Source organism: Xylocopa sonorina, chromosome 9, assembly GCF_050948175.1.
Source record: "Xylocopa sonorina isolate GNS202 chromosome 9, iyXylSono1_principal, whole genome shotgun sequence".
Taxonomy (NCBI): domain Eukaryota; kingdom Metazoa; phylum Arthropoda; class Insecta; order Hymenoptera; family Apidae; genus Xylocopa; species Xylocopa sonorina.
In genome coordinates this window covers 11,742,826-11,769,634 of record NC_135201.1, presented here as the reverse complement: position 1 = coordinate 11,769,634, position 26,809 = coordinate 11,742,826, and the positions used below count along the sequence as shown (strand labels likewise).

The following is a 26,809-nucleotide window of genomic DNA, read 5'->3' as shown; positions in this document are numbered from 1 at the left end:
TCGCCCGAGCCCCTCCCCTCCTGTGAAACGTGTACGAGCCCATTCCTCCGGTAACTATAATCGAACGATGACGTTATGTTTGCTTTACTTTCGTTGCTCCAATTCTTGGGTAGACTTCTTCGCTGGTAGACTGTGGGAATTTTTGGCCGGCACAGCCTGCGAACATTTTTGTAATTAATTTAAATTCTTCTGCGAACAGGAACGCTGTAGTGTCAGCCTGTTCCCAAGTATCGGAAATATTCTTATCGGCGAAAGTTGGAACGAATTAAGTAAACCGAGATACCTCTCCAGACCGCGAACTTCGCCGGGGAATGATTAACCGGTTCCATCGTGCTCGACAACGTATTAATATTCCATTGGATCGTGTAATTCAGCGAAAGTGGCCTCTTATCGCCGTTCGTGATGAGATAATGTCTCCATTTCTGGCTGGTGATTAGCGTTGCTTCATTTTAACTGTCAGACTCGCCTGTTGGCGACTTCGTTGTAATTGGCTCCGATAAAAATTTGTAGAGAATCCGGAGACAGCAGATAAGGACCACGCGACGGTTGGCGAACGCTGGACGAACCGACACGGCTGGTTCCTGTTCGCATTCGAGTCCTGCGGCAGAGGATTCGAAACCCTGAATCGACGCGAGATCAAGATTCATACGCTCATCGGATTTATGGTTGCGCAATGGACCTTGTCGCAGTCTGATAGCGATTTGCTCGCGGTGGAGAAAGCGTCACCGGGTAAAGCGTTTCATCATGCAACAGATGTATAATCCGACCATTTATGGCGTCTCTCGTGCGTTGCCCAAAACCGCGTGGCCAACTCGTCGCTCTTTTAGTCTTACACAATATCCTCGTTTCTGGAGGAAACAAAGGACTTTTTGTTCCGTCCAATATCTTGTCGGACACGGACGCAGATAAGTTGCGTGTTTGCACTGCGAAAAAAAAAAGGGAAAAAAACTGGGTTGCACTCGGACAGGCTGCAGTTCACCGGAAGGAAATGGCCTGCGTGTTGGACGGAGATTACTCGCTCGAAAAGGAAAGCTTTGTGCTTTGCCAGCCTCTCGTTCACAGTCGGATGAATCAAGTGTTCTGTCTTCGATAGGACAAGGTGTAGCCTGTCCCGCCACCTTAATTCTCGTCCGTTCATTCTAGACCATGGCCTTTGACACTTTTTCGAAATTGCCGTCGTATCGCATAGTTGCATTCCGAATGGTAACGATCGCTGCGATCGAACCGTGTGTGTTCGAAGCACGATATGATATAGCGAGTCTTCAGCTTGAACTCCACGATACTGTGTTAGAGAAGAGTTAGAAAAGTATACTCGTAAAAATGACCGAGAGGAATCGGAAATTAGCATCTCGTAGCCGCGCGACAAATGAAAACGCGTCGAATCATCGCGAAGGAAACGGATGCACGTTAATGCACCGCGTAGGAAACGACCACGCGCGACCCTGGCATTTACTCGTCGATCGTGGCGACTCCGTTCGGTGTCTTTGTCGAATTTCAATTGGCTGGAATCGCGGGGCTGTCTCGTTTTACGTAATTCCGCGTGTAACCGTGTAAAAATAGAAAGTGCCAGACGGGAAACGACCGCTCAGGCACGCGTAATTCGTTCCGCGAGACCCGCAGAGCCCCGCGATGGGATCGGACGAACGAACCTAATATCCCAAGGTTATCGTGTTTCCAATTAAGCGGCAATTATCCAAACATTTTCCGCGCAACACTTCCACGGTGCGCGCGCGCGCGCGCGCCTCGATCGTCATTACGGGGGCTCGGTAGGCGATTGATTACGAGGCGGATGCGCCCTTGCAAATCCAGCCGCGTCAAGGAATCCCTTCTACTAGAATTTAATGGGACGCGAGCCTTCCTGATCGCGTGGGAGACCGCCCTGCGAATTATGCCGTCAGACCACGTGGAGGAGACGGTGGTGGAGGGTATTAATCGCTTGCGAGGGTGAAAAAAGTATTGGGTTTCGCGGGGTGATCGCGAGCCAGAGGCATGCGAAGGTGGATAGGACGTTAGTAGTTTCGGGACTGCGTGGAATTTGGGGACGAGAGACTTTCGGTGGTGCGTGACGGACCTAATCCACATTTAACCCCTTAACTCGTCGCTCAATGTCGCTTGCGCGAGCAATATTTGAGGCTCGCGGCGGTAAAACTCGGTAAATTTATTCTTGACGCAATACGGTTGAGGAAAAAGCGTGAGTAAGATTCGTGATTTAGTACATCGCGATGCCAGCGAGGTGTATTCACCAGGATTATTTCGTCTCTGGCGTCAGTCATCCGTTACATCACGCAGGGTGTTGCCTGGTCCTCTAAAAATACTGATTAGCAGTTCGATCACAGGCGAACGTGATCGTTCGCGAAATGTTCCTCGAAAACGATATACATCCGAAGGAAGCGGAATACTGTTGTAATCGTGGTAGAGGGAACCGGTCTATTTTTTTACCCCAGCGTGGTTGTTTCCTGCCGCAGACATTGCTCCACGAACAAGGTCCTCAAAGTCAAGAACGAAAGGCAATCGAGTGTCTGGCCACGGTTCGTTACGCTACATTCCGTCGTTTGTCCTGGTTTCTGGCCTAATCGAGATCGCAACACGTGGCACGTGATCTAGAAAGCGCGGCGGCCTCGTCAAGAGCAAAGCCTCCCTTTCCGATCCAGTCGTCTTCCAAAGCGTTTTTATGCTCTCCAGTAGAATTCCATCATTTTTTCGTTCTCGCTTGTTGCGGTTGTTCAGTCGTCTCTCTGGTGCGTTTAAAATTACCGAAACTCGCGCAGCCTCTCGCGACCTTTGATCTTCGAAAATTTATTGAAACCTGTCCAATTTAAAATTCTAGTTCCTGGGATGGTCAGCGGGACGAGCAGGGTAAAGGTTGGATTCCAAGGTGGACAAAAATGGCAGAAACCCGTCCGATCTTGTAAAACCGGGCCCCACGCGTCGGGCAGAATTCAGCGATGAGTCAGAGGACTTAAAGGACTCGCGCGAAAGTGTGCCGGTGCGGCAAGACCGGGTGAAAAGAGCTTGGAAGCAAGGATCGGGTCCCCTCGCAGCTGCGTAGGAGGCGCGACGCGCCGCGACGCATCACAATTAACGTCAATTGTCGGTCTGCCGGGGACGTGTACGCGCTCTCGTTCATACGTATACCCCGTAACGAGTTTACAACTGGTTGACTGGCCGAAAGCCGCAGACAGCTTTTTTTTCCACGGCGTCTGAGCGCGATCGTAAATCGCTTTTTTACGCGACCCGGCTTTTCTTTGTGTCCCCGGTTCTTTTGCAACGGCGCGTACCCTTCGACGCGGTCTCGTTACCCCTTCGCGATAGGGCGGCTGGCAATGCGCACCGTACAGAGTCGGCTGATGTCCTGAAAGTGTTGCGAGTCTCGAGAGTCTAGGAGGTCTCAACACACTCGTAAATCACGGTGTTTTAATGGTCCGAAGATATTAAAACTGCGACAACTATTCTTGTAATTAATGTATCTCATTGAAATTTTTGCGTTCTTCGAAAGTCCTGCTAGATTTCAAAGTTTTAACGTTCCGCTAGACGAGCTCCAGAACGCAACACATCTTGGACACACAAATAATCTATCCTGTTATTCGAACATTGTCTTTTTCGCAATCAGTATCTCGCATTGGTGGCGGTTATTGCATCTATCGTCTGGAACTGTTTATTGCGTTTGGGCATCTGGCGGTGGATTGCACGATCCACGGGGATCGCGAGGGTCTTCTTCGTCTAATATCGATCGCGGCGCCTTAATTGAGTAGTCGTGATGTAAACCACACTCGGAGATCGTTTAGATTTCGGCGAACGGCCCCGTAAAACAGTTTGGGGATCGAGTTTCCGAACTATTCAGGGATCGAAGGAGTCTCTTGTGTATTTCATCCACCGCGAACGTTGCCCTGATTGTGTCACTGTCAATCAGAGGAGCGCGTAGAACAGGAACCGCTGAAATACGATTTCGCGGGATGAAAGGATCGTCGCGAGATTTGAGTTATTTCCGTGCGGCGGCGGCGGACTAGATGTAGTCGGGGTTGTGATTTATCGAAACGAGACGATCGACATTCATGTATTATTCGGCAGTTCGGCCGTGCGCCGCGTATTTCTGGATAATGACTCAGAGCGTTTCTCCGCGAGCCACGTGCTTTCTCCGTCATCGAGGCACGAGCAAAAAGACGAGCGTTTCTCGCCTGGCTGATCTACAGGGTGTGCTGCGAGTCAGATCACGCTTGATCACCTTCCAATCAATTCTCACGAACGCGTGAACGATACCATTACTGTTATAAAGGTCGACTGAAAAGCCGTAACGACTGGTGGTGGATCTTGAAATTGTTCTATAGGCGCGTGTTCGATAAACGCGGCAAGAGGCTCGAAAGGGGCAAGATTTAACCGTTATTTGAACGGATGTGCCGTGACGCGTCGTAGAGTCGGATGCCGTGGTATAGTGGCGAGGATTTGTCGCTCGAACGTATGAATAGTTGTTAGACAATGGACTATTAGGGCTGTTTCGCGGGGTAAGCTGCTCTGCAGCCTCTCCGCCTGGCCGATGGAGCCGCGAACGGACCTGGCAGGGAGAGAAGAGGGTTGTCGAGAGTGCTTGCGGCACACCCACGCCCCTACGTTCCCCACTCGTCCCTTTTTCATACCTATTTACTCCCGTGGTTGCCAGTTTTGGCTGCTTTGTGCGCGGCAAAGTCCGTCGAATTCCTCTTTGTGCCGTGGCACGACTCCGTTTCGTCCTGGATTCGTGCTGTGCGCGAGTTTCAACGCCGCTGTCGACGTCCTGGACAGATTTCTGTTATCCGACTGTTGCCGGCTAGGATTTAAAGACAGTCATTTCTCGCTTATCAATATCTCGAGCTTAGAATGGTCACGATAGGGGCGAATTCAATGCATCCAACGATATTCATGATCAGATTCCATCTAAACGTAGGAAATGATGCTGATCGGAAGACGGCTGATCAATTGAGACAATAACGACTTCCCCAATGACGTGGAATTACAGGAAGCCGCGGTCGATTCAGTAATTTACACTCGGTACATGGTATCAATGATGATTCAGTTGCCAAAAGTCATCGAAGGTCGGAATTAATGATTCATTGCTGGTGTCGGCATTCGAGGTCGGGGCTGGCTGATTACACAATCGATTGTAATTATGTTTCTGATGTAATTTCACGTGCTACCATGGCCGTGCGACAACGGGAACGCTGTCGTCCGCGTTCGCTATCGGATTTCAGCGAAAGTTCAGCCGCCGTTTCTCTTATTCCTTTCGATTTTCCTCGTTTCCGCGGGAATAAAAGCTCAATTTCGTATGAAAAGGGCAGCGGAACCGGCGGATTTCCGGCAAATGTGATTCAGTTTCGACAAGAATGTGCTACACGGTTCACCGGGTGGGCTTATTAACGACGTTTCACCGTGGAAGCTAATTTTTCCCGTTTTGGTTACCATGTTCTCGAACAGGAGTATTCGTTCGCACAAACGCGTGCTCGTAACGATGGGATTGATTTTTTGAAAAAAAGCTACAATTTTGTCTCACTTTTAGGGATCAGAAGATCACGTTTCGGGACGATTGCTCCAGTCTCTACGGTATTCCTTTTTTTTGTCCGCCTAAAGATGGCCTTCTCGATGGATATCCTGATCGAAGAGAAACCATAAATTGCATCGTGGTTTTCGCCACCGTAACAGCCAAGCTTTCATGCAAATTGCGCCAGGATCATCCCTCCACTTGTAACCCAGATGTTTTCCTTTTTGATGGCCAATACAGGTACATCCTGTCCCCCTTTGAGACACGGACCAATGTTTTTCAGAGGGTTCAGGGAGGATCTAGATACGGTCGTAAGACCATTCTCAAGTTTTATGCTCCCGACTGTACAAGGTTCTCCCCTTTGAGCTAAAAGTAGCCGTCAGGTCTCTATAATAATAGCAAACAATAATGTTTCAGATGTTAATTTTGATTCGAGACACTGTTCTGGACTACATCGCAAGACGGAGAGTCAGGGAATCTGTTTATCTTATGGCTCTTACGATCAGGTGTAAGAAAGATTGATGTCCAAGCCAAGTTGATGGCTCAATAAACCTGAATAACGAGTCCTGAAAGTCGTCGGACGTTGGGAAAAGTGTGAAAAACTCAGACACGCGTGTCACGTAGCTGATTCCTCCTCCCTCTTTGGGTATTAACGAGCCTTCGAGCTGGATTCATTGATATTAATCACCTTTGCGCAGTCGACGTCTTGTTCCATTGATATTCGAACTGAAAATCTTTTAGAAATATTTTATAGCGAGTCCAATTGGCTTGGAGGTGTCGATCGAGCTACCAGGAGGTTTCGGAAGACGAAGAATCCGGATTCAAAAGGCGGTGACAGCCAACACGAGCCGCTAAGTGAGCCTCGTAATTTGTCGAGCCGCCTCAGGTTTCACCACGAGGGGTGAACACCGAGTAAAATGGGGTAGAGGGTCGTGGCTGTGCCACTGGAGGGGTAAGGGTAGAGATCAGCTGTGGTTAAGCGACGTGTTTAGGCGACGAGCACACGATCTCCCTTGTTTGCTGTAAAAACAAACCGGTGTAGCCCTTTAGAGACCGAGTTTCGTCGCTGGATCGACTTCTGTTCAATGTCGATGTACCCCGTGGCTTTCTTAGAGAGGATTTTCAACCGATGATGAAGATAAGTGGACTCTTCAGTAGTTATTAGCAGCTGCGATTCCGTATTACATTGCCAGCGAGGCTTAAACAATCACTTATCGATAATCTGATTGTACAGGAATCCAGATATCTTTGCGGAAATAATAGTCACTCGAATTATAGAGTTAAGGTGACTTGAACTTTATTTTCTATTGAAAACTCTTCTGTTAAAATTTCTTAATTGCTGTTGCCTTTTTTTTTCGATAGAGTTAATGCGATGTGTAACCCCAAACTCGACGTTACCCCGCAGAAAATGGGCAGTGTCAATGGAGAGGGTCAGTCTCGGTTGAAATTTCGCATTGACAGCGGTCTGGCGTTCTTTTTCGACCGGCAGAGAACGCTCAGTTTTAGACGTTTCGACGCGTGACTGGCAGATCGCAGCCCGAGGGCCGCAACGTTTCCACCGGGAAGTCGAAGCACCGTGATTTCCGCAATTTCACCCTTCCGAGAGGATTGCCCCATAGTATTTACCCACCCCGTCCACTGGGGTTGGGATATGAAAGTTCATATAAGATGATCCCGCTTCTTCTTGATCTTATCGCGTCCCATTGTACGCTTTACGATCTGGGAATCAACACGTGACAGAACGGAGGGCGAGAAACTAGGGCTGAGGCTTCTCAACGATAGAATTTCTCTTCGAAAATACTAAAAACCCAATCGACTACAAATTGCGACAGGTTTTAAGAACAGTGTACCAGCATATTTATGCCCAACATGCGAGATAAAGAACAAAGTCACTGTAGCGTTCATTAGAGGGGAACTATCGCGGTGAGTAGTGGCAGTTTGATGGGTTACGACGTTCAAAGTAAATCATCAGCCTCTAGTGGACAATTTAGACGAAGTCTGCAAATTCTCAGCCTCGGTGGATTGCTGCGAAAGGTTCGTGGGGCCCGAGCAACACCTCCCAGAGGTGTCTCCGACCGTAACACGGTAGTGGTTGGCTCCACAGGTCCCTCGCAGTTGGTAATTCCGCTTCTTTTGTGACAGGCGCGTGTACGGAGGACCCGTCCAAAGTTCTCGTCGCTGCCAAAGCCCCTGCAGCAAGTCTTCCGTGTGGAGAGGCAGTTAAAATGCAAAGGCTCGGTCGGGAGAGACTAACGCCACCTATGACGGCTCCGGTTGGGCACTGTTTAGTATTCCGCGCGACGGCAGCTCTCTTTTCCGCGCCTAGCCGTCCAGCCAGCCACCCGGGAGGGTGGGAACGGCAGCCTACTTCGACGTGGCATGTTCTTCACATTAATATAGAGCGGCTTAAGACAAAAGACGATCGGGCGGACCTGGCGGTTCTTCTCCCCTGAAGATGCTTCTGGAAGACCGTGCCGCCATCTAGCTTGCCGGCGCGTATATTTTCGTTAACTCGAAGCCCCTGGAAGTCCACCAAATTGGAGGATTTCTTGCTCTCTCGGCCCTCTGACGTGTCGGATCTTGACCTTTGCGAGCACCGCTCTAAAGAGTGGAGAGCCTCTGATCCTGACGATCAGGGAGGATTTTTTGGCTGACGTGTGGACCCATGGTGTTAGCCAGGGTGTGCTCCATAAGGTCTGAAATCGAGAGGACTACGAAGGGACTGGGATCCAAACGTTCCAGCCTTGGAACCTTGAGTCCAGATAATTCGGGAAAAGGGTATCGCGTTCTGTGGCAGAAAGATGAGATACGAGTGTTAATGGTATTAATAGGAATGCATTCTAACCGACAATGTCTATCATTATCTGACCTCCTATTTATATATATATATATATAACTGACATGTACCAGTCAAGCAGGTTTTCGATATCTGTTATCTCTAAAAATTACTATACAGTTATATAACAAGTATCGGATAAGAGAATCGATGTTCAGGCTTCTATCCTCGCCGTGCAGAAGGGGGTTTTGATTCGCGAGCACCGATCCCGCGAGTTTCACGCAGGCCTAGGGGCTAGCGTCTCGCTCGAGTTATGCAATCAACACGTGCGTGCAAAGTGCGAGAGGCCAGCTTAACGATATGCAGACGCGCTCGCTTATCTTTCAGGACCAGTTCTCTGACTGGTGAGTCATCAGTCTGGACTCATTTTTGCACCAGGTTTAACGACCCAATCCCCCTTTTACCTGGCTTCGCCTCCTCGCTTCCAGGCTCGTCGATCGACCTCCTTTTTCGATCCGATCGCTCTCGAAGCCACCTCGGAATTTCAGTTCGAATCTAGTGATTTTTCACGATCGCGACGTTCCCCGTCGATGATGCAACTGCTCGCAAGCTATTGATCCAACCGCTTCTTCTACGCTCTCGAGCGTTCTTTAGCGTTTTCGAGAAAGTTTAGAAAATAATTCCGAATCGCTATTATCACCGTCGTTTCGCGGGACCTGGTCTAATAGGGAAGGATAGCGGTGTTAGCTGTTTAGGCGGAGGGAAATTGACCGAGAGGGGGTCGACGGTTCGCACCAGTTCGCGGTAGCTCGATGTTTGTCGCAAGTTCGCCCTCGCGGTGGAAGTTCCGAGGACGAATTTCCCATTGGCCACTTAAGCTGCGTCGACACGTATTTCCCATGCATTTTAAGGATTTCGGACAGCGCGAGGGGCCCGGTGTTTTGTCGAAGTATGAGCACGTAGTTGTCGTGAAAGGATCATAGAGTGGACTTAGCCGGAGAATCCCGTGTAAAACTTGCCCGGAATAACAAAGTTTTGTCTCGAACCTTGCCATCGTCCCCTGCCGGCAGCCTCTTCTAATTCTTTGCCCTCTCGCGGGGCTGGCCGTGGTTTATGCTCCACCGAAACGAGTTTTAATCGACGGTGCACCCTGTTTCCTTGATTCGCCTTTTTTTTTTTTAAACGACGCTCGTCTTATTCCCACAGCCCGATGGACCGCCAAATGACTCGAAACGACGCCGTTCCGCGAACGCGGCAGATTGTTCGGAGTTTTTCAAGCGGAAACAGCGGAGAATCTACGAACGAGCTCGGAAAAGTTGCAACGCCTCGCGATCGGCGAGAAGCAGACCTTTCAGCCTCCCTCGCGCAAGAACTTTTTTTTCACCATTGATACGAAGAGGTCACTGAGTGGAGTTGCAACGCGAAAACATTCCTGTTGTTCGCGCATCGAGACAGACGAGATTTCGCGATTCCATTAAAGGAAAACGGTACATCTTTGGCGGCTCGGTGTTGCCAGTTAAATGGGGTCCACGAAGAAACGCTTGGCGGTGTCCCTCGGTGACATAAGTGGCCATTTACGGAATCCTTGCCGCAACAGAGAATCTTTGAGACAAAGAGCGCATCGGAACTAAATTTAGATGGGGGATTAACGAGCGTCAGCTCGTGTCATTATCCTCCGCGGAGATCTCTGTTCCCAGTTACATAACGTTACGTCGATCCCCACCCACACGTTACACAGTGTGTACAGACGGAAATGGAGGTCTCGTACGTCTAACGCCGCGGTAATTCCTCTCAAACAGAGGACTACTCTAAGAATAAATCAGGATTAATCCACGCGTGATATCATCGCATCTCCCGTCTCGGTCCTTCTACTCTCTCAACCTGCGATAAATTATTCTAGGTTCCACGTGGAAATTCTTCGACGAAGTTTCAGCCGATTTAAGCTCGATCGCGGCGGCATGCGAGCAGGAAATTACGTGGACTCTTCCCGTCACGTGGGTCCGGCGCATCCCAGAATTGCATTCGCGGTGAAACGCGGCACCGAATATTAATTGCCATCAGGAATATCCGCCACATGGCCGTTTTTTGCTGGATCGTGGCTTATCTAACACTGATTGGGCGCCACTGAACGGATGCCACGCGTTGTTGGACAGGATGTTGTGGAGTCTGCACAGGGATGCAACGTAACGACAACGCTAACCATGCTCGTTCATTTGCGCACCGTTAAAGATGGTTAATCGTCGATCGAGTCTTCGGCTGTTCTTCGTTTCTGAAAACGTAACTCGCAGAGAATGCAACGGTATCCGTGGCATAAGTAGCCTAGCTGAGCAATTTATATTCATTCTGGAAGTATTGGATACCTCGCGTAGAGATATCGTAGGAAATATCAGGGTCTGTTATTCGTGTCGCTGCATAATATTGATGCGGCCGTTGGTTGCATAAGCTCGTCAGTCCGTTCGCCTCGCGTAACGATACTTTATCTCGGCCAGCCGATGCTTTCGCAGACTCTTTCTCCTTTCCTTTTCCGTTTCTGTTGTTCCTCTTTTGAAATGGAGGCGTCGTTGACCCACGACGTCGTCGAATCACGGCCGGTGGAACGGGCGGACGATCCTGAATTTATATCGCGTGTTTAGGTGAGAATTGGTTCTTTATGAGTGGCACGTGAGCGTACTCTGCGATACCCGCGCGCACTCGACGCCTCCGACTCGTTACGTACGCCAAGTACATGGGTTCTCTCGTTTGTAACGTTACGAACTTAAAAGAAAAGAAAGAACACCTACGATGTACCTGAAATGCACTTTGAATAGGCTTTGTCTAAGGTATTTCTGCCAAAAAGAGAAAAAAGTACTGCTTCGACGGATATTCCAAGTTCAATCGTTCTTGCAACTTGGATCGTTTGGAAGATTTTCAGATTCGCATATAAATGATTAAGGTTCGACTACAGCTTGGCCCTTTTTGTCCACAGAATGACGACCTGGTGTTCGATCAGGATGGCAAGCAGTTTCCCGGTGTGATTGCCCAGATAGAGACGCAACAGGACTCGCTTTTGCACAGAATTAAGAGGAGTTTCCTTGACTTCTTAAGCCCTTCAACATCTACGACCACTACTGAGATTCCAGGTACATTCTTCATCGATCGTTCGAACCTTCGTCTTTCGAATTCCTACTAAAATTTGTTCGTTTATTCCGTCGCAGATCTCGAAGAGAACGAAGCTGAGGATGATCTGCAGAACGATTCACTGCTCGAGTCTGACGGGGAGGCAGAGGCTCGGGTGTCTAATGGCGATGAAGGGGCCAATTTGGAGAAGCCAGTTCACGGCAGTGGAGAAGAGTACGACGATGTTGAAGAGGTTCGTGGATCCGACGAGCAATCGAAAAGAGAAAGAAACTGTAAATAACAATATCTCGTTGTTTCTGGCAGCTCAATTTGAATAGCCACGCGACTGACAGAAACTCAGTTGATTATGGGAACAACGACGACGAGGATCTCACTGGATCTGGAGAGATCGAGGGTAGCGCTATCGATTCGGATGTGAAGGTTCCCCATCATACACCTTTCCTGGGTGAAATAAGTAGGCAACAGTTTATTATGGCTTAACAGCTCGACGCTTCAATTTTACTCGATCTTTGCTAAATTAAAAAACACGATTTTGCAGGATTCTACTCGCTAACGATGACAGTTGGAGAACCCTACAGAAGAGAATACGAGGACAGGAGTAGCAGGGAGTACAAGTACCTCAGCGGCAATTTGACGCAAGCCATCGTAGACTTATTGAATCGACAAATTCCCGACGAACACCACCAGGCCAACGTTGTAAAAATTTCGTTAGTATACTTATCGTCACGCTAATCCACGAAGTATTCAATCGATAATATCCACAAATCTAAGTGGATGCATCGATACCACTACCGCTGGGAGGACGGTGCACGTTACCCGCTCCATTCGTCTGATGCTAGAGTTATCTTTCACCACTACCTTCTTATTAATCGTATTATCCTTCTATCTTTATCGTTCGATAGTAATGTTTGCCAATCAGACGGCATACACCGTGTATCGCTATGTATTAGAAAATAGTGGGATCAAAACGCATAAGGGCGGGCATAAGCGTGCTTCGCTTTTCTTCTATGGTGGGGGACGTAGCGCCAAGCTACGCCTGCACAAAAGCCTGTGCAATCGTCTGACTAATGTAGGTCACTCAGGTATCCTGAGTGTTTACACTAGCATCCGTCTGAATTCGCAACAAGTCCATTTTTACGGGAATAGTATCAATGCTGTTACTGTTCCGCGCGGTAGGAATTGCTGGCCGAGGTTGTGTAAATCTCACGAGCCCTATTTAAGAGACGATTTTCCATTGCACCGCGCGTGACCTAATTCTGATCGGCTCCACTCAGCCTCGCTTAATTCGCACGTCCCGTTAAAGAGAGCACCACGCTTGCACGAAAACAGAGAAGTTAGCCGACGCAGACGAGTCGATCTGACCCCCAAGTTATCCCAGGAACGATGACTATTTCTCTTTTGATGTTCAGGCCAACGTCCGACAATTTCATGTCACAAGTTACTCTGAAGATCGGCTCGACGTATGCGGACGAGTCAGTGGTGAGGAACGTCATTGAGGAACAGCTGCAGCTCCATTCGTTGGGCAACGTCCAAGTGCGCCCGGACGGGTTCTCGTTCAGAATATTCCAAGGTAAGTTTTCGCTTCGCTACAGTGACACGTGGGATTGATCGATTCCTTCGCGATGGTTTCCGTACTATGATTCTCAACTTGATAGCCGTCCTTCAAAAAAAAAAAAAGAAAAAAAAATAGAGAGACAGAAAGAGAGTTCCGCGCAGATAAGATGGATGACCAGATTTGGCTGGATCTAGTCGAAGGAATCGGTCCACCTGGTTTTCGTACTTAATTTGCATGCAAAGTTCGCTTTTTCGCTAGTTGAACTTATAAATAGACTTGCTACGTTCGCTTACGATAAGTTTCTTCTCTACTCTTTTTATACCTAAGTTTTGTTCCCGTTTATTTTTTTTTTATTTGTCTATTGCATTCTTTTTGGTACGTTTCACGATTTTACACAAACATACACACCCATACTCGCATGAAACATACGATCAGCCGAGGTCGAAGAGCCAGAGTGCGACAAGGCGACAGAATTAAGGTGTAGAAATGGTGCGTGCGTATCATTGAAGGACAGATGCGACGGGATTAATCAGTGCGAGGATGGTTCCGATGAATTCGGTTGCCCCAATCTAAATGGTAAGTTACAATCAGAGTTCTCAACGAGATCCTTTTAAATACGCTAGACATCGTTTATATTTTATGTCATTGCATTCCGTTCTTGAATGAGGTCACTCTTGAATCATTAACTGGTCAGTATAGCTGTAGAGTAGACTAGATTAGTCTCTTCTACACGATTACAGGTTCATTTAGTCATACGTTCGACGAATGGATTATTTTCAAATACCATACCTGCTATTTTAGAACTGTAAACTAATTTAACCGAGGATGCTCCGTTCTTCGTACGCTGCTTTCTGGAGGAATGCGAAAATAATGTTTCCTACTCGAATTACAATAGTATCGAAATTACTCGACAACGCATAAATTACTGTACAATCACTCGTGCTTATTTGAACGCGTTAAATCGACTGTTAGCGTAACATTTGGTCACTTTTTTTTCTATGTTTATCATTTGTACATACCCAGAAGTCCATTTCGTACCAACACACGCCTCGCCAGACGTGTCACCGAACTTCTTCCCGAATGAATTACCGAAAAAGTGCCGGGCCGATGATGAGGTTCGTTGTAGCGACGGAAGTCGTTCCATATGCGCTGTGCAACAGTGCGACGGCGTCGAAGACTGCGATGATGGCGGTGACGAGGTTGATTGCCCCCATCCAGGTAGATTATATCCAACTGACGTAGATCGCGCCTCCACAATTGTACAATTGTACATACGCATATATATGTACAGTCTCATTGTATGTAGACAAATGTTATCTGCTTTTTCTTGTCATTATTTGCATTAATACTTTTCTTTTTTAAAATAAAAAAAAAAAAAAGAAAGATATAGGATCCTTGTACTCGTAGCTAATTAAAGTTCGATCGATTCTACAGGTTGCAGCCCCGGAGAATTCGCTTGCGACGTCTCTCGATGCATCTTGGAGAGCCATCGATGCAACTTCAAAAAGGAGTGCGACGACGGGACCGACGAGCACGACTGCGAATATCCTGGTGAGTCGTTTACCGTTTCGCATTTGATAACAGCTGTAATTTGGCTTCCCGTATACTCAGGCCATAATGCGTTAGCTCTGACAAGAACCTAGACTGTGTTCTGGCGGATATCTTACCGCTGTAGGTAACGTTCACCACGTGCAGGGTCTTACCTTCAGAAGTTCGATCATCGACCGCGCGTTGGGTAGGTAAACGAGCACGCGAGCTCTGCTGGCGGTCTTTTATCGACGGGTAGAATCGATGAACCTCACGTCCTGCTGCGATATCAGAATTGATCGACCTCCTCGCTACATTTTCCGCTTCGCGAGCGACTAATTAGAAGCGGTATCGACGTTAGCTCGTCTCGCAAACCCGGTTCAACGGGACAGCGTCGAAGACGAGCCGGAACGTGCCGATTTTTCTCACCGTAACTGGGTCAGGTGGAAGTCGACCAGGATGTGCCTACTGAATATTCAAAACTCGAGAGCTTTCCGCCTCCCTTTCTATTTTACCGCGCTTTTTTCACCGTCGAGTGGCGGATGATTATGGTCAACGCCCGCGGAAGTCGGCCCCGCGTCGCTGGAACCTCGATTAAGTCGTCGAACACGATTTTTTCCTCCCTATTACGCGATACGAGGACTGTCGTTGGAATTAGCGGTTCCGTGTCGAATGACAAATCACATTGGAAACGTGATAGAGGCAAGCTTGGATAGGCAATTCGTGTCGCCCACTTGATAGGGACAGTTGTTGGCTTATGATGTTTAAACGCTCGATAAATATTTCAGATTAAAACAGCCTGCGAGTCTTCGAATGTTCAATGCCGCCTAGAAGTTAGTAACAGGGGAAAAGAATCTTGCCCAAGTTTCTCGATCGGAGTCGATGGGCTGTAGAGGAAGCATCGGCTATGCAAGGCCTAGGAACGCAACAAAGGAAGCTAAATTCCCCGTTTGAAAGAGGAACAGGCACTCCACGAAAGTAGGCCAGGCCGTAGCAACAGAACAATGAATCGAAGGTTAATCCTTTAAAGCCTGATCGTAAATCAAATGGCAGACTGTCTGGTCTGGCCGTATTCCCGTCGAGTTTTCCCGTTTCTAAGAGGGTGAAGATAGTAGAGGACGGGGACAGGCCAACGTCCCGTACAAATATTCGCAGACACGCAGCCCCGTTGCTTTTACCTGCATCCAGTAATCGCGATGTGCATGCTTAATCAATAATCAAGTATTCAACCGTGGAGGGATCATCCACCTTGTCCTCCCCTCGTTACTAGCGATGGGTAGTCGACTCTGCATGTCGCGAGTTTCTTCGTCGATCAGAGTCCACGAGTCCAGCCATTTCAAACTCGCTCGATCCACTAGGAACTTAAGGTTCCCTTCGAATACCAATAACTGCTGACTCGTAGCGACTAATCGTTAAAATTGAACGCGCCTTCCAAACATGGAACACGTCTGAAGTTATAGATAGGATCTCCCATAGTCGATGGTACCAAGGAGTGTCCTTTGATCATCGCTCCGATCGCGTTGAGTCTGTCGCTACGTCTCCCTGCCGCGTTCGACGCTCCTCCACGGTGGATAGGAATGCGCATAACCACTTTCGTGTCCCCCGGTCGCTTCCGCGATATGCTAGAGCTCGGACAATTATGAGTCTTGGTGGGCAGGGTGAACCCAGAACGTTGGAAGCCAGAAACGAGGCTCTGGTATGACGACAGGGGACGGTAGGGGGGCGACGAAGAGGCGGAGGAGGTGGAGGAGGAGGAGGAGGGCGCGAGTTACGTTAGACTGGTAGGTGGAACGGCGGCACGCTAGGCACCGCCACGACAAACGTCAACCCCTGCTGTCCCAGGACATTATTCAGGTGCGTCCTCTCGACCTAGTATACTCAGTGTGCAAAAAACACGTCACCGCCCCTTGTAATATCCGCATCGTCATGCTGGCTGTGCTCGCGAGCAGTCGTCGACTGTCCCTTCGGATGAATCGATAACGAGAGCACACTGAGGCTGAAATTGAATCGTCGATCCAGGTATATTTATCGCGGAGCGAGGAGTACGCGTCGTCTAGGCGTCGCACGTTATCGCCCTGGCTTGTAACGCTGTTGCAGTTCCGGGGCGGTGTTGTAAGAAGGTGGAGGCTTTTCAGCTGATCTCCTTTTTTTTCTTTTTTAGAAAAATAAAGCGTGTCCCTGTCAGTGGTTCTCAAGGGTTGCTTTTTTTCATCGCGAAAAGCTCGCCAGGATTTCGTCAGCGTCCACTTCAGACGGAGATTTCTGGCAGCGTTTATTTCCTTACCGACGATCGTCGAACAGGAGATGAGGATGATTCGATCAGCTGTTAGATCTGGAAGGCGGCCAGCATCAACACTCTGTTGGTTCAGTTTTGCGAAGGCTATCTCAACAAATCTTACGAGCAATTATATCAAGACGCTTCGGATGACGGACAGTTGCTTTGCCCTAAATATCTCACGTGAGACAACAATCTCTAATTTCGGATGAAACAGCGCGCGAGTATTATTTCTGCACACCCTGTACAAATAACCGTGGTTAAATGGCTGCCGCAATATGTATGCGCTTAACCGGGATAAATACCAGCGTAGCGATTAAGGGGATAGGAGGGACAAGATTCGAGCACGGAATCTTCTTTCCACCATGCGTCCTTTAATCATCGACTAAACTATTGGGTTGGCAAGAAAGTGTTCTCAGTTTTATGGGACGAAACAAAGCTCGCTCTTTACGCACAAAGAGTAAACTTTAATCGATTATAAACATTATCGAAACAACCGCAACGTTACCTATGCGTGAACACCCAAAAATACTTTCTAGCCAGCCAATAATTCTCGCGCTCTCGATGAAAGCTTGGATACGGCTGTTCGAAGTATCGATTTCATTCGAAATAGTGTAGTGGATCAATTTTCGATATTGGCAACCGGCGTCAATCTCAATCTGGCAGAGTATTTGCGATCGCTAATGTTATGTTACGCCCGTTTCAACGGGATGTTCCCAGGATTCGGCTACCTCCTCTATTTTTTTCTCTTTTGGAGAGGAAGGAGGGCGTGGTGGGACGAAAAAAGCATAGTTTATTGACAAAATAAGCATATGCAAATGTGTCGTGAATGGTCGGGCGGCGTGATTTGTCTGAAAACTTCCTGCGCCGTAGTCGTTCGTTCCGCTTATAAATCACGTCACGAATTTCAGCCACATCGCGTGATTCTTGATCGATAAATTAACGATGCCATTTAGCTTCCGGGAAAAGACAGGGAAATTTTCATATCCCTGCCTCCGTTTCGTCCCTCTAGCCTCCTCGTCCCTCGAACCAGAAAGTAATTCATCGTTCCACCGTATCTCGAAATCAGGTTGATTTCTCTGTTAACGTTCCATCGTTCCTCTGGTCGATAATTTAGGGAAGATCGCGATTCTCGAACCCTCAATCTTTTCTCCGTCACTTTAGTCGTGACTCGTGGACGAAGATTAGGGGGTTGGTTCGAGGCACGGCCAATCGAGTCACGGTCGTACGACTATCGTCCGATAAGAAACCGTAAGACTGTTTAATAATTCGCCATTGGTCGCGTGGACTTCGAAGGGCCATGAAATTTCGTGGTCGGTGTAAGTTTCCGCCTGAGCGGGCCTCGTGTGTGTGCCTTCGGCTAATTTCATAAATAATTAACGTCCTAGATAATGGTCCGACCGTCGAGTCTGCGATCACCCAGAGATACCAGCCAGCGTGTTATCAAGCTACCGCAACCCCTACCATAATAAGGGGATTTCCCTTTCAACCTGGCGACGCTTCCGTTTGATCCAGCCCCGTGCGAAAGTTGCAAACAGTACCAAAGGGAAGCTTCCAACTATACGTCGATGCTCGCAAACCGCGATCGTCAATTTTATTTTTTTCTATTTTCCAAGACACCATTCGATCTCGCGTCGAGTCGCAGAACTCTCTCTCTCTCCCTCTCTCTCTCTCTCTCGTTTCACCGATGGTGGAAGCTCTCCTCCGCAACCGTGGATTAAACGAACGATATTCGGGGTCGCGCAGCCGCGTCGCGGGAGGGCGGATCGTAATTCTGCCGGTCGCGTTCGTATCGTCGTAAATTACAAAAAAGCTGGAGAATTGTTGCCGCGAAGTAACCAACCAACCCAGCCACCGGATTCATCCCTCCGTCCCCGTTGTTCCCGTCGTCGTCGTAGTCGTCGTTGTCGCGTCGCTGTTGCCAATGTTGCGTCGAGCGTGGCCGCGCGGATCCGCGTGCATCCCCGCGCGAACCAACGCGTTCGTTCGTTACCAGCGGTGGGCACCCTTAAGTGCGGCAACGGCCCCGGGGTAACGCCTACCAATCTGCCGTTTGTCCTCGAACGAGCCACCCCCGCGCCGGCTTAATTCTGCCCCGGTCGAGAAATGAAGCTTAAAGCCGAAAATGAATTCTAAAAAGCGCGGCTGATGAAAGCGCACGGTCGGGTGGTGGTTTCGGATACCAGCGGGGGTCGCGCGGGGCTGGATCGGACCCACAGGCCGTCGTAAATCTGGCCGGAGTGTCGCGGATGGATCATAATTGCGACGTGCCCGAACCGACGATAAATCCTCGGCTTCCGGGGATCCCTTTTCGGGGCCAGGGGTTTGGATTTTTTCCCCAATGGTTTTCCAACGAACGCGTTGGAATTCGAGGCGAGAGAATGGCTCCTGCTTAAGTGGGAATTTGAAATAAGTTTATTGAAAGAGGAGGAAGTATTAACAGACTTAAACTTCTGGATGCATTCGATATCGTTTATATTAGCTGTCTCATAATAATAGTTAATTTTTCTTCTTCCAATTGAATGGATTTTGTCCTGGATTGAGGCAGTGGTTTCTTCAGGATTGCTTTTGCGAAGAGTTCCTCGATTAGATAGTTGTTATTGGTGATTAATTTTGTCGTAGAATTCGGAGAAGAGGTGAATGGATTTTCATCGTCGATTCGTAGAGCGTCTTCATCGGAGATCGTAATTAGAAGTTTGTATTTTACACGATGTTAACATCAGCGACTCAAGGCTCCCGGGGATCCTTGAGCGCAGTCCAAAGCATCGATCCGCAGCGCTATTTTCACTCGCGTTCGAGCTTTAACGATGAGTAATCGTCGAGTTTTCTACTAAAAAAAAAGCCATGTACCGGTGGCCATAAAACTCGAAAAATGTGTCCCCTAAAAGCCCGCGTGTCTGTTCAAGCGCGAAACGTTCGGTGAAATGTTCGATCTTGAACGGTGAAAAAGTCCACGTGTTGTATAAATTTAGCGTACGTCATTAAATAACAGAGCGGCGACGGGGGTGGAATTGGCTCGTTTATAAATTCGAGAGACTGTTTCTTGACAAAAGTCGGGCAAACTGTCGGCGATCCCCGGACACGCGTTAATCCCGGTGACAAAAAGATAATTCGCGTCTGGCCGCGGCGTGTTGAGGAAGTTGAAGAAGTCCATTAGTATGAAAATGCGAGCTAAGGCTACCTTCGAATAAACGCACGGCCTGCTGTTTCCCGTCGCGCAACAGCTTTTTCCTTTACTCCCGAGCCCCCGTCATATCGCCGGCACGAACCGCGATTCTGAACTTATTTTATTTAAACTTTTATAATCCGCGAAAGGAACGTGTCCCGTTGCACTTCGTTCGCCTGGTTCACCCACGGGGGGGTAGGGCGGCCCAGCGAAAATTGGATCGGCCTACAAGGGAATCCCATTTGCCCGCTATTAATTGGAACTCTGATCTCCCGCGCGCGTTAAACACCTCGCGCTTGCATTATTAATTTCTCATTCCGCGAAGATTCGAAACTACTTGCCATTCGACTGCGACGTTCACGCGAGCTCGTTACTTTCTAAACGCAATCAGAGGAAACGACGATTATAGAAAACATTTCGATGTAAATCGTCCTTCACATTCGTCTCATTAACTCTATGCATTGCAGACCGTGTACGTGTATCGACGAGTGAAATTGACGATGGTCTCTCTGGATACTTCGATATTGGTAACTTCTGGCGAAATTGACAGCGATATTAATAGCGTATGTTCACGTCGATGATTCAAGCGAGCTTGTTTAACACAGAGTGAATTTGGATCGACGAATGTTATCGTTCGTGTCACATCTGCTCGAAGAATTTGAACGAGCGATCGAAGGGGTACGGATATCTTTCCTTGGTTCCAGTTCGCTTTCCTGTCGGCGGCGCGCAAGCGCGGCGGGAATCGTCGCGCGCCAAACAGCATCCGCTCTGCCTCCCAGGTGACAGACCCGTCGTGGCTGCGACGCGTTTCGCGCGTGCCACGATCGTCAGTCGCTCGCTCGAGACCCCGCGAGCCGGTTCGTTCCTTCCATCGAGGACACGCTTCACGGCCACGCTTTCGACTTTCGATCGGTAAACCGTGGGACCCTCTCGATCGCTTGACTGACGATCCTCGAGCTGAATCACACGCACTTCGTTTATGAACACGGTTCTCTCATTCCTCTAGTTTTTCTGCGACCTCGTGTCGCGGAGTTCTCGTTAGGAAATCGGAAGGCAGCACGAGGTGTTCGCCGTGCGTTGCGTTCTCTCTCGATTCTCGTACAGTTGAAGAGGAGTCGAGCGTTCGAAAGAGCTTCGTTAGAATGCCAGTTTCGTCGACAGATTATACGAGATAGATAAATGCGCTTGGTGTGTAAATAAAGTAGCATCGAGTTACGACGGGAAAATTGTTCGTTACTCTATTATAGAGCGTATCTAGATCGGTGCACGAGGGTGAAATTTTCGAGGGCGCTCGAAAATAACTCAAACTTTCCGCCTGGCTGGATAAAAACTTTCGTTTCGCTCTTTATCGCTTCATAGATTCATCGCCGCTCCGTTTAGGTATTCAAATATTCAGGAGGCACACACCGCGCTCCATACGCTAATTCTCCTCTGCTGTACATTTTTCTCGCTTCTACCTCTGTTCATAACCGGTGTCGCCGCGTAACAAGTTCCGCGGGGGCGGTCGACTAAGAAAGCAGTCGCTCGACAATCCCTCCGCGCTGTTCGCCGATCACGGATCGAGCGAAAATCCTCGCGCGCTGCTCCACAAATCCACGCTCGTACCAACGGTGATCCTAATCGCCTCATCCACTCGTTCGCGAAAAACTTTTCCCGATAAAACGTCTGAAATACGCGATAAAAATTGTTGCAATAATAGGAGAGCGGATCCTCCGCGATCTAACTACCTCGAACGACCATATTTCCCGAGAAAATTCCCGACCTGGCATTAAAAATGAATCCCAGGCTCTGCGTTCTATCGGTCCGCTTGAAAAATTCAACCATTCGATATTCGCGTATTCCACGTCCGTGGGAAATCCGTGGGATGGACCGTCGCGTGGTTAGGCGTCGATGTTAACCGGGAGGGAAAAAAAATGCGCAAAGTAGCTTAGCGTCTCCCACACGCTTCCCTTGTTGACAGCGAAGGTGGGGTGGCCTGTTGTTGGTTCGGTTCATGGTGACTACTAGTTTGCCAGTCTGTCAGCCTCGGCCACCGCGGTATCTGGCTTCGTGAACCCGTCTCCTCGACGCTTTTTCGCAGCTCGTAGGTCCCTCAGTTCTCGATTTTACGTACTCTTCTGATTTCGCTCGAGGATCGATACGCGGAACGTTCTTTCACTGAGGAAGTTTCACGTTCGACCGCGTCTCGGTGGAGTGCCTTGGAGAAGTATTCGATCTTTGATTCCCTTTCGACAGTGCCGCGCGTACAGATTTTCTCGAGTCGATCGACGATAACCGTGGCGTCGTGTTTCTTCGAAGGTTGACCGGGTATTTAGTCCGAGTAGTTGCCGCGTTAATGGAGTTTCAAGTCCTCCGACGCGTCGATCCTACAAGTGTTAAAACAGTGTCCACGAGTCGCCGCTTGGAGCCCTCGCGCGGGGAAGATTGAAAAAGCAGAGACCACTGATGTTAATTTAAATTTGTCTTGTATCGCAGATGCGTTTCCTTTGACGCCGCCGCTGAAAGGGTTCGCGAAATCCGCCAGCAATTTCCGTCGTCCACCAGCAACCACCGAGTAAACCGGCAGCGGTGTGTTTCCCTTCGAGCATTACGCGTTAATTTAAACAAAATTCCAGCAATTCTTCCAACACCCGCCGCGTCGACGGGATTGCTCCGATTCAAAGACCTTTCTCTCTCCCTCTCGCCTTTTTCTTTTTTTTATTTCCCCTTTTTTTTCCTTTAATTCTCCGCTTTGTTCGGTCAACGGTGACACCGCGCGGACGACGGGGTCAGGTGGAGAGGGAACGGAGAAAAAGACAGAGGGACGCGCTTTTTAAATTGGACGCGGAAAAGCGAGAGAGATCGATAAGGGTGAGACAGGGGCTACGCGAAGGGAAAAGAAAGGGCGTTAGGGGGGAGAGGGTGAGAAGACGGGGCTGGCCGTGTGCATCAAACGCGGTCGTGGCTTTCAGAAAATAATTAAAAATAATTGAAAAACACAAGCGCTTCGTCGTGGCGCCGCGGACCATTGTGCCTTGCTCACTGCACAATTTCCTCGCCTTTCTTTCCGAGCGTCGCGTGCTTTTCCTTCCACCGCGCTCCCGCCCCGGCTGGTAATCCCGCGAAAACAAAAACATCGAATCGTCGCCTTGGCCACAGGGAGCGAGGAAAAAAAACGCTCGTGTAACTAACGAGAACCCCGCTCGTTCCTCTTGCTCGAGTGGTCTCTGCTTGGAATTCTCGTTGGGATCGATGATCGATCAGAGATCCCCGCGTCCGCTTCTATTTCGAGAGACACGCTTCTAACCGAATCCACGGGTGTACACCACAACGCGTTAACTCTCGTTTAATGAGACGAGCTTTTTATAGTATCGATTAGCAATCTCGAGTATTCTTTACAAAACTTTTCTACTATCTCCAAGTCGCTCCACTGACTCGAACAATGCGTTCTCCCGGTTACAACGCCGTGGGGAGACGACAGATAAGTTAATTCGCAAAAATGCAATTCAGTTCGTCGAGTCTTTTCGTCCCGGGCCGCTGAAGAGCTGGTAGACCGTAGTAAAGAGGGAAGAAATTGGCTGAAGATCGTCCGCAGCAAATGAGACGCTGGTAAACGATAGTCGAGAGTGAAATGGGACTTCCGTCGAGGAGATTCCTCGTGATCCTTTTGCTGCTGCTGGCGCTGGCACAGTCGAGCCTTGGCCAGAGGCAGAGGAGACCCTATCGTCCCAGGAGCAGAGGTAACTATTAGGAATCTTTGCTGATTTATGCACCTGTTGAACCTAACTTGGGACCGCACGGACCCGTGGCGCGCGTTAAACTCGCACCAAATTTTCTACGACCTCGTCTTTTATCCGCGATGGAACGAATCGACCTCCCAGTGGAATCGAATCGTAATTAAACCGGGTACCTCTCGCACGGAAATTCGAAACGGTCGATAGAATATTCGAGAGACTCGCGATCGTAAAAGTGCGAGCGAAATTATGCTTGGAAACGCACACGCAGCAGCTCATCTGTTATGTGCACGGTGATAAACAGATGGTAAATGAAGATAAATGGTACGCGAGGCTTCGCGATGCGTGGATTCCCGCGGATAGACTAACGAGATATCCCTCGAGTTATGTTTGAACAGCGTGGAAAAATGTGAAGGCGTCGATTCGAGTTTAACAGGAAACAATTGGACGATTGCGTTCGCGTTTACCGTTTCGTAGCTCGTCAGGGGTTAACTTCGTGGGGATGTGGCCGACTGAGATCCATTCGAAACCATATCGACGCGCCTCCTCGCATTATGCCTGGCATTAGCGAAGAGCACTCGAACGTCGTCGTCGGTTGGGTATCGATTGCGGTCGTTTGTTCCCTTACGCGGCGAAAAATTCCGCGATAACGTTCATCGGGATCAGCCAAAGGACGTTCGTCTCTGCGAGCCCAACGGAACTTAAATCTACCCGACTTTCAATTAAAAATGACGATCTCTCGGTTCTCGCGTTAAATCGTCGGATAACTTTCGAATGAATCAAAGAATACCATCGATCTCGTACTAATTGTCGCGTTATTATCGAGAATATCGTTGCTGGGGATCGTCCAATAGCAGTGGAAGAAATTGATTCGAATAATTGAATCTCTTCGCGACAACACTCGCTGTGAAACGAATCCGAAATATTCTGCAACGGAGGCTAAACAGAAATCCTCCACAACGGTGAATTTCGCGAAGGGGATCCAAAGAAATCCCGCTCGAGCTCTCTCTGAAAGGGGGCTTAATTACGTGAAAAGTAAATAGCGGCCACGCACAGACAGAGAGAGAGAAAGAGAGAGAGAGGCGAGTAGCCATCTTTGATTAATGTAAGATTCAAAGCGAGCGGAAGTGAAATCAGCATAATTGTCTCGGTTCTTCTACAGCCACCGGAGATTTGCACTTGTCATCGACAAAGCGACGTGCCTGCTTACCGCTCGTTCATCGCGACAATAGATTTTTCACACCGCCGCAGCTTCGTCCCCCAGCCCGCCTCAGGCCGTCGTTTCGCGTCGATCTTCTTCCGCCCCGGTTTTTACCTCCCTTTTCTCTCGCTGGCCCGACGTACTCGCGTTTAATTGCACGATGCAGCCGGGGCAGCGCGCGCGATGTATTTTCAGGGTAAACCTCGCGCTGTTTCTCTTGCTAAAAAATACGACAGTAACGAGGAGAACAGGGCGGGAGGGGGGGCAGAGCGGGAAAGAGCTGGGCTGGAAAAAGACGGCCGTGGAGGGTGGAAAAGCTGGAGGCGCGAGAGAGAAGAGTCCTTTTACGAGCCGCGGTGTGGCGGCCCGTGAATATCATTTTCGGGATGAAACAATCGCGCAGACCGTTGCTTACAGCGCCCGTGCATTATGTCCGTTTTCCAGCTGGTGCGCGCTCTGCTCGTCCGATCGTTAGACGAGCAATTCTTCTCTGAACGAATTCAAAGGTGACTAGGATATCGAAGTCGCTCGAGCTAGAGAATTTCAATCCATAGCAATCTAGTTTTTTCGTAGAAACAGCAGAGTTCACTGGGTCACGCTCTTGGTCCTTATAAAAACGATCCCAATAGTCTCCACCCTTAACCATCCCCCTGTTTGGTCTCCACGTTGAACGTTCGGTCGGATTAAACCGAAAAAGAGGGGCGGCGAGGTATGTAGACGTTGGGGTAAACGAGACTATACGACTAGCTTCTTTATCGTTTATTAATACGTTTACGATTGCGCGATAAAATAAACAGTGGTCGAGGAACGGCCACGGTGGAGCCTAATGGGCCAGGGGGAACCAGGAAGTTCCATAACCGACGATAACGACCACCTCTGTTTATGCGCTCTTCCCTATAACCGGCTCTCCCTCCTCCAGCCTCCGTTTCGAAGGGGTTTCAACCCCCTAGCCAAGGGTAATTCGATTTGTCGCGGCCAGTTTCCTTCTCTTTCGTGATCGACGCTCGCCTCTGCGATGCCTGGCGGGCATCGGTTTTTCATTTAACACGGAGGCTCCGCGGGGCGGCCTGTTGCCGTTTCAAGGGTGGCAGTCGTTGCGAAAAGGGGGCGAGCTCGAGGAATCTAGAAGCGTTCGATCGTTCGTCTCCTTCTTTCTTTTTTCGTTTCGTTTGTTTTGTTGTTTTTTTTGTTTTTTAACAAGCTCTCCATTCTCGCGGTAGAAAAATATTAAACGAGGTTCCGAGACTCTGTTGAAGAGTATTAAAGGGATTGGCGGACCGATGGGGTGAGTCGACCGATCGGAAACTCTGGGAGCCGCGTCCGCGTCAACGAGAATTTACGACGTCTGTTTAATGGAACGATCTCCCGGCACCGATTTCAATGGCCACGGTATACAGACAGACACGGGATCGAAGTCCTCTTTTCATTCGGAAATAATGACAAGGTGTCATCAATATTCGCTATCAACGTTCCACTGTTCGATATCTTCTTCGATTGCGATAGATGCGATCCTTTTTTCCACCGGAAGAGAGGAATTTATTCGAGTATCTCTGAAAAAATTCCAACCAGTCGGATTCACGTCGCGCGTTGCTTCGCGTGGGCGGGGGTTAAACGTAAAACCGCGATTTCTGGAAAAAAAAAAAGTTAAGCGATGACTTGTATTCGCGTCATCCGCACCCAAGTAACGAACTTGAGTGACGCGTTTATGCGTCATCCTCAGGCAACGCGTGTTCGAGTATTTCTCGTCGAACATCTGAAAACGTTCTGCGAATCGATTTTTCTATTTATCAAAGCGGGTTGACCAGCGGTCATCGGACAGTTTCGCGTTCTCAAAGGTACGTTTTTCCAGGCGAGCCATGCGCGCGGAGTGGCTGCGAAAAATCTGGGTTACCCGCGTCCCGGAATAATTAACGTCGAATGATCCTTTTTATTAGCTCGTAAATTTTTTAAATTCCAGTAAAAAAAAGCCG

At 48.9% G+C, this 26,809-nt stretch overlaps 1 protein-coding gene and 1 long non-coding RNA gene across 2 annotated transcripts in view; one reads left to right on the top strand and one right to left on the bottom strand.

Moving 5' to 3' along the window:
* The window catches only part of Trol (terribly reduced optic lobes), a 103,566-nt gene that overhangs the window by 21,294 nt on the left and 55,463 nt on the right, over positions 1–26,809 (top strand). Inside the window, 8 exon segments of the mRNA XM_076900671.1 lie at positions 11,251–11,404; positions 11,480–11,634; positions 11,706–11,856; positions 11,941–12,109; positions 12,812–12,972; positions 13,393–13,575; positions 13,984–14,175; positions 14,392–14,508. Coding sequence (XP_076756786.1) covers positions 11,251–11,404; positions 11,480–11,634; positions 11,706–11,856; positions 11,941–12,109; positions 12,812–12,972; positions 13,393–13,575; positions 13,984–14,175; positions 14,392–14,508 — 1,282 coding nt within the window.
* Positions 13,499–14,036, bottom strand: LOC143426927 (uncharacterized). The gene is made up of 3 exons (XR_013102219.1): positions 13,977–14,036; positions 13,747–13,808; positions 13,499–13,526 (listed from the first exon to the last, which is right to left on the bottom strand). It is a non-coding gene; the product is annotated as an uncharacterized LOC143426927 (long non-coding RNA).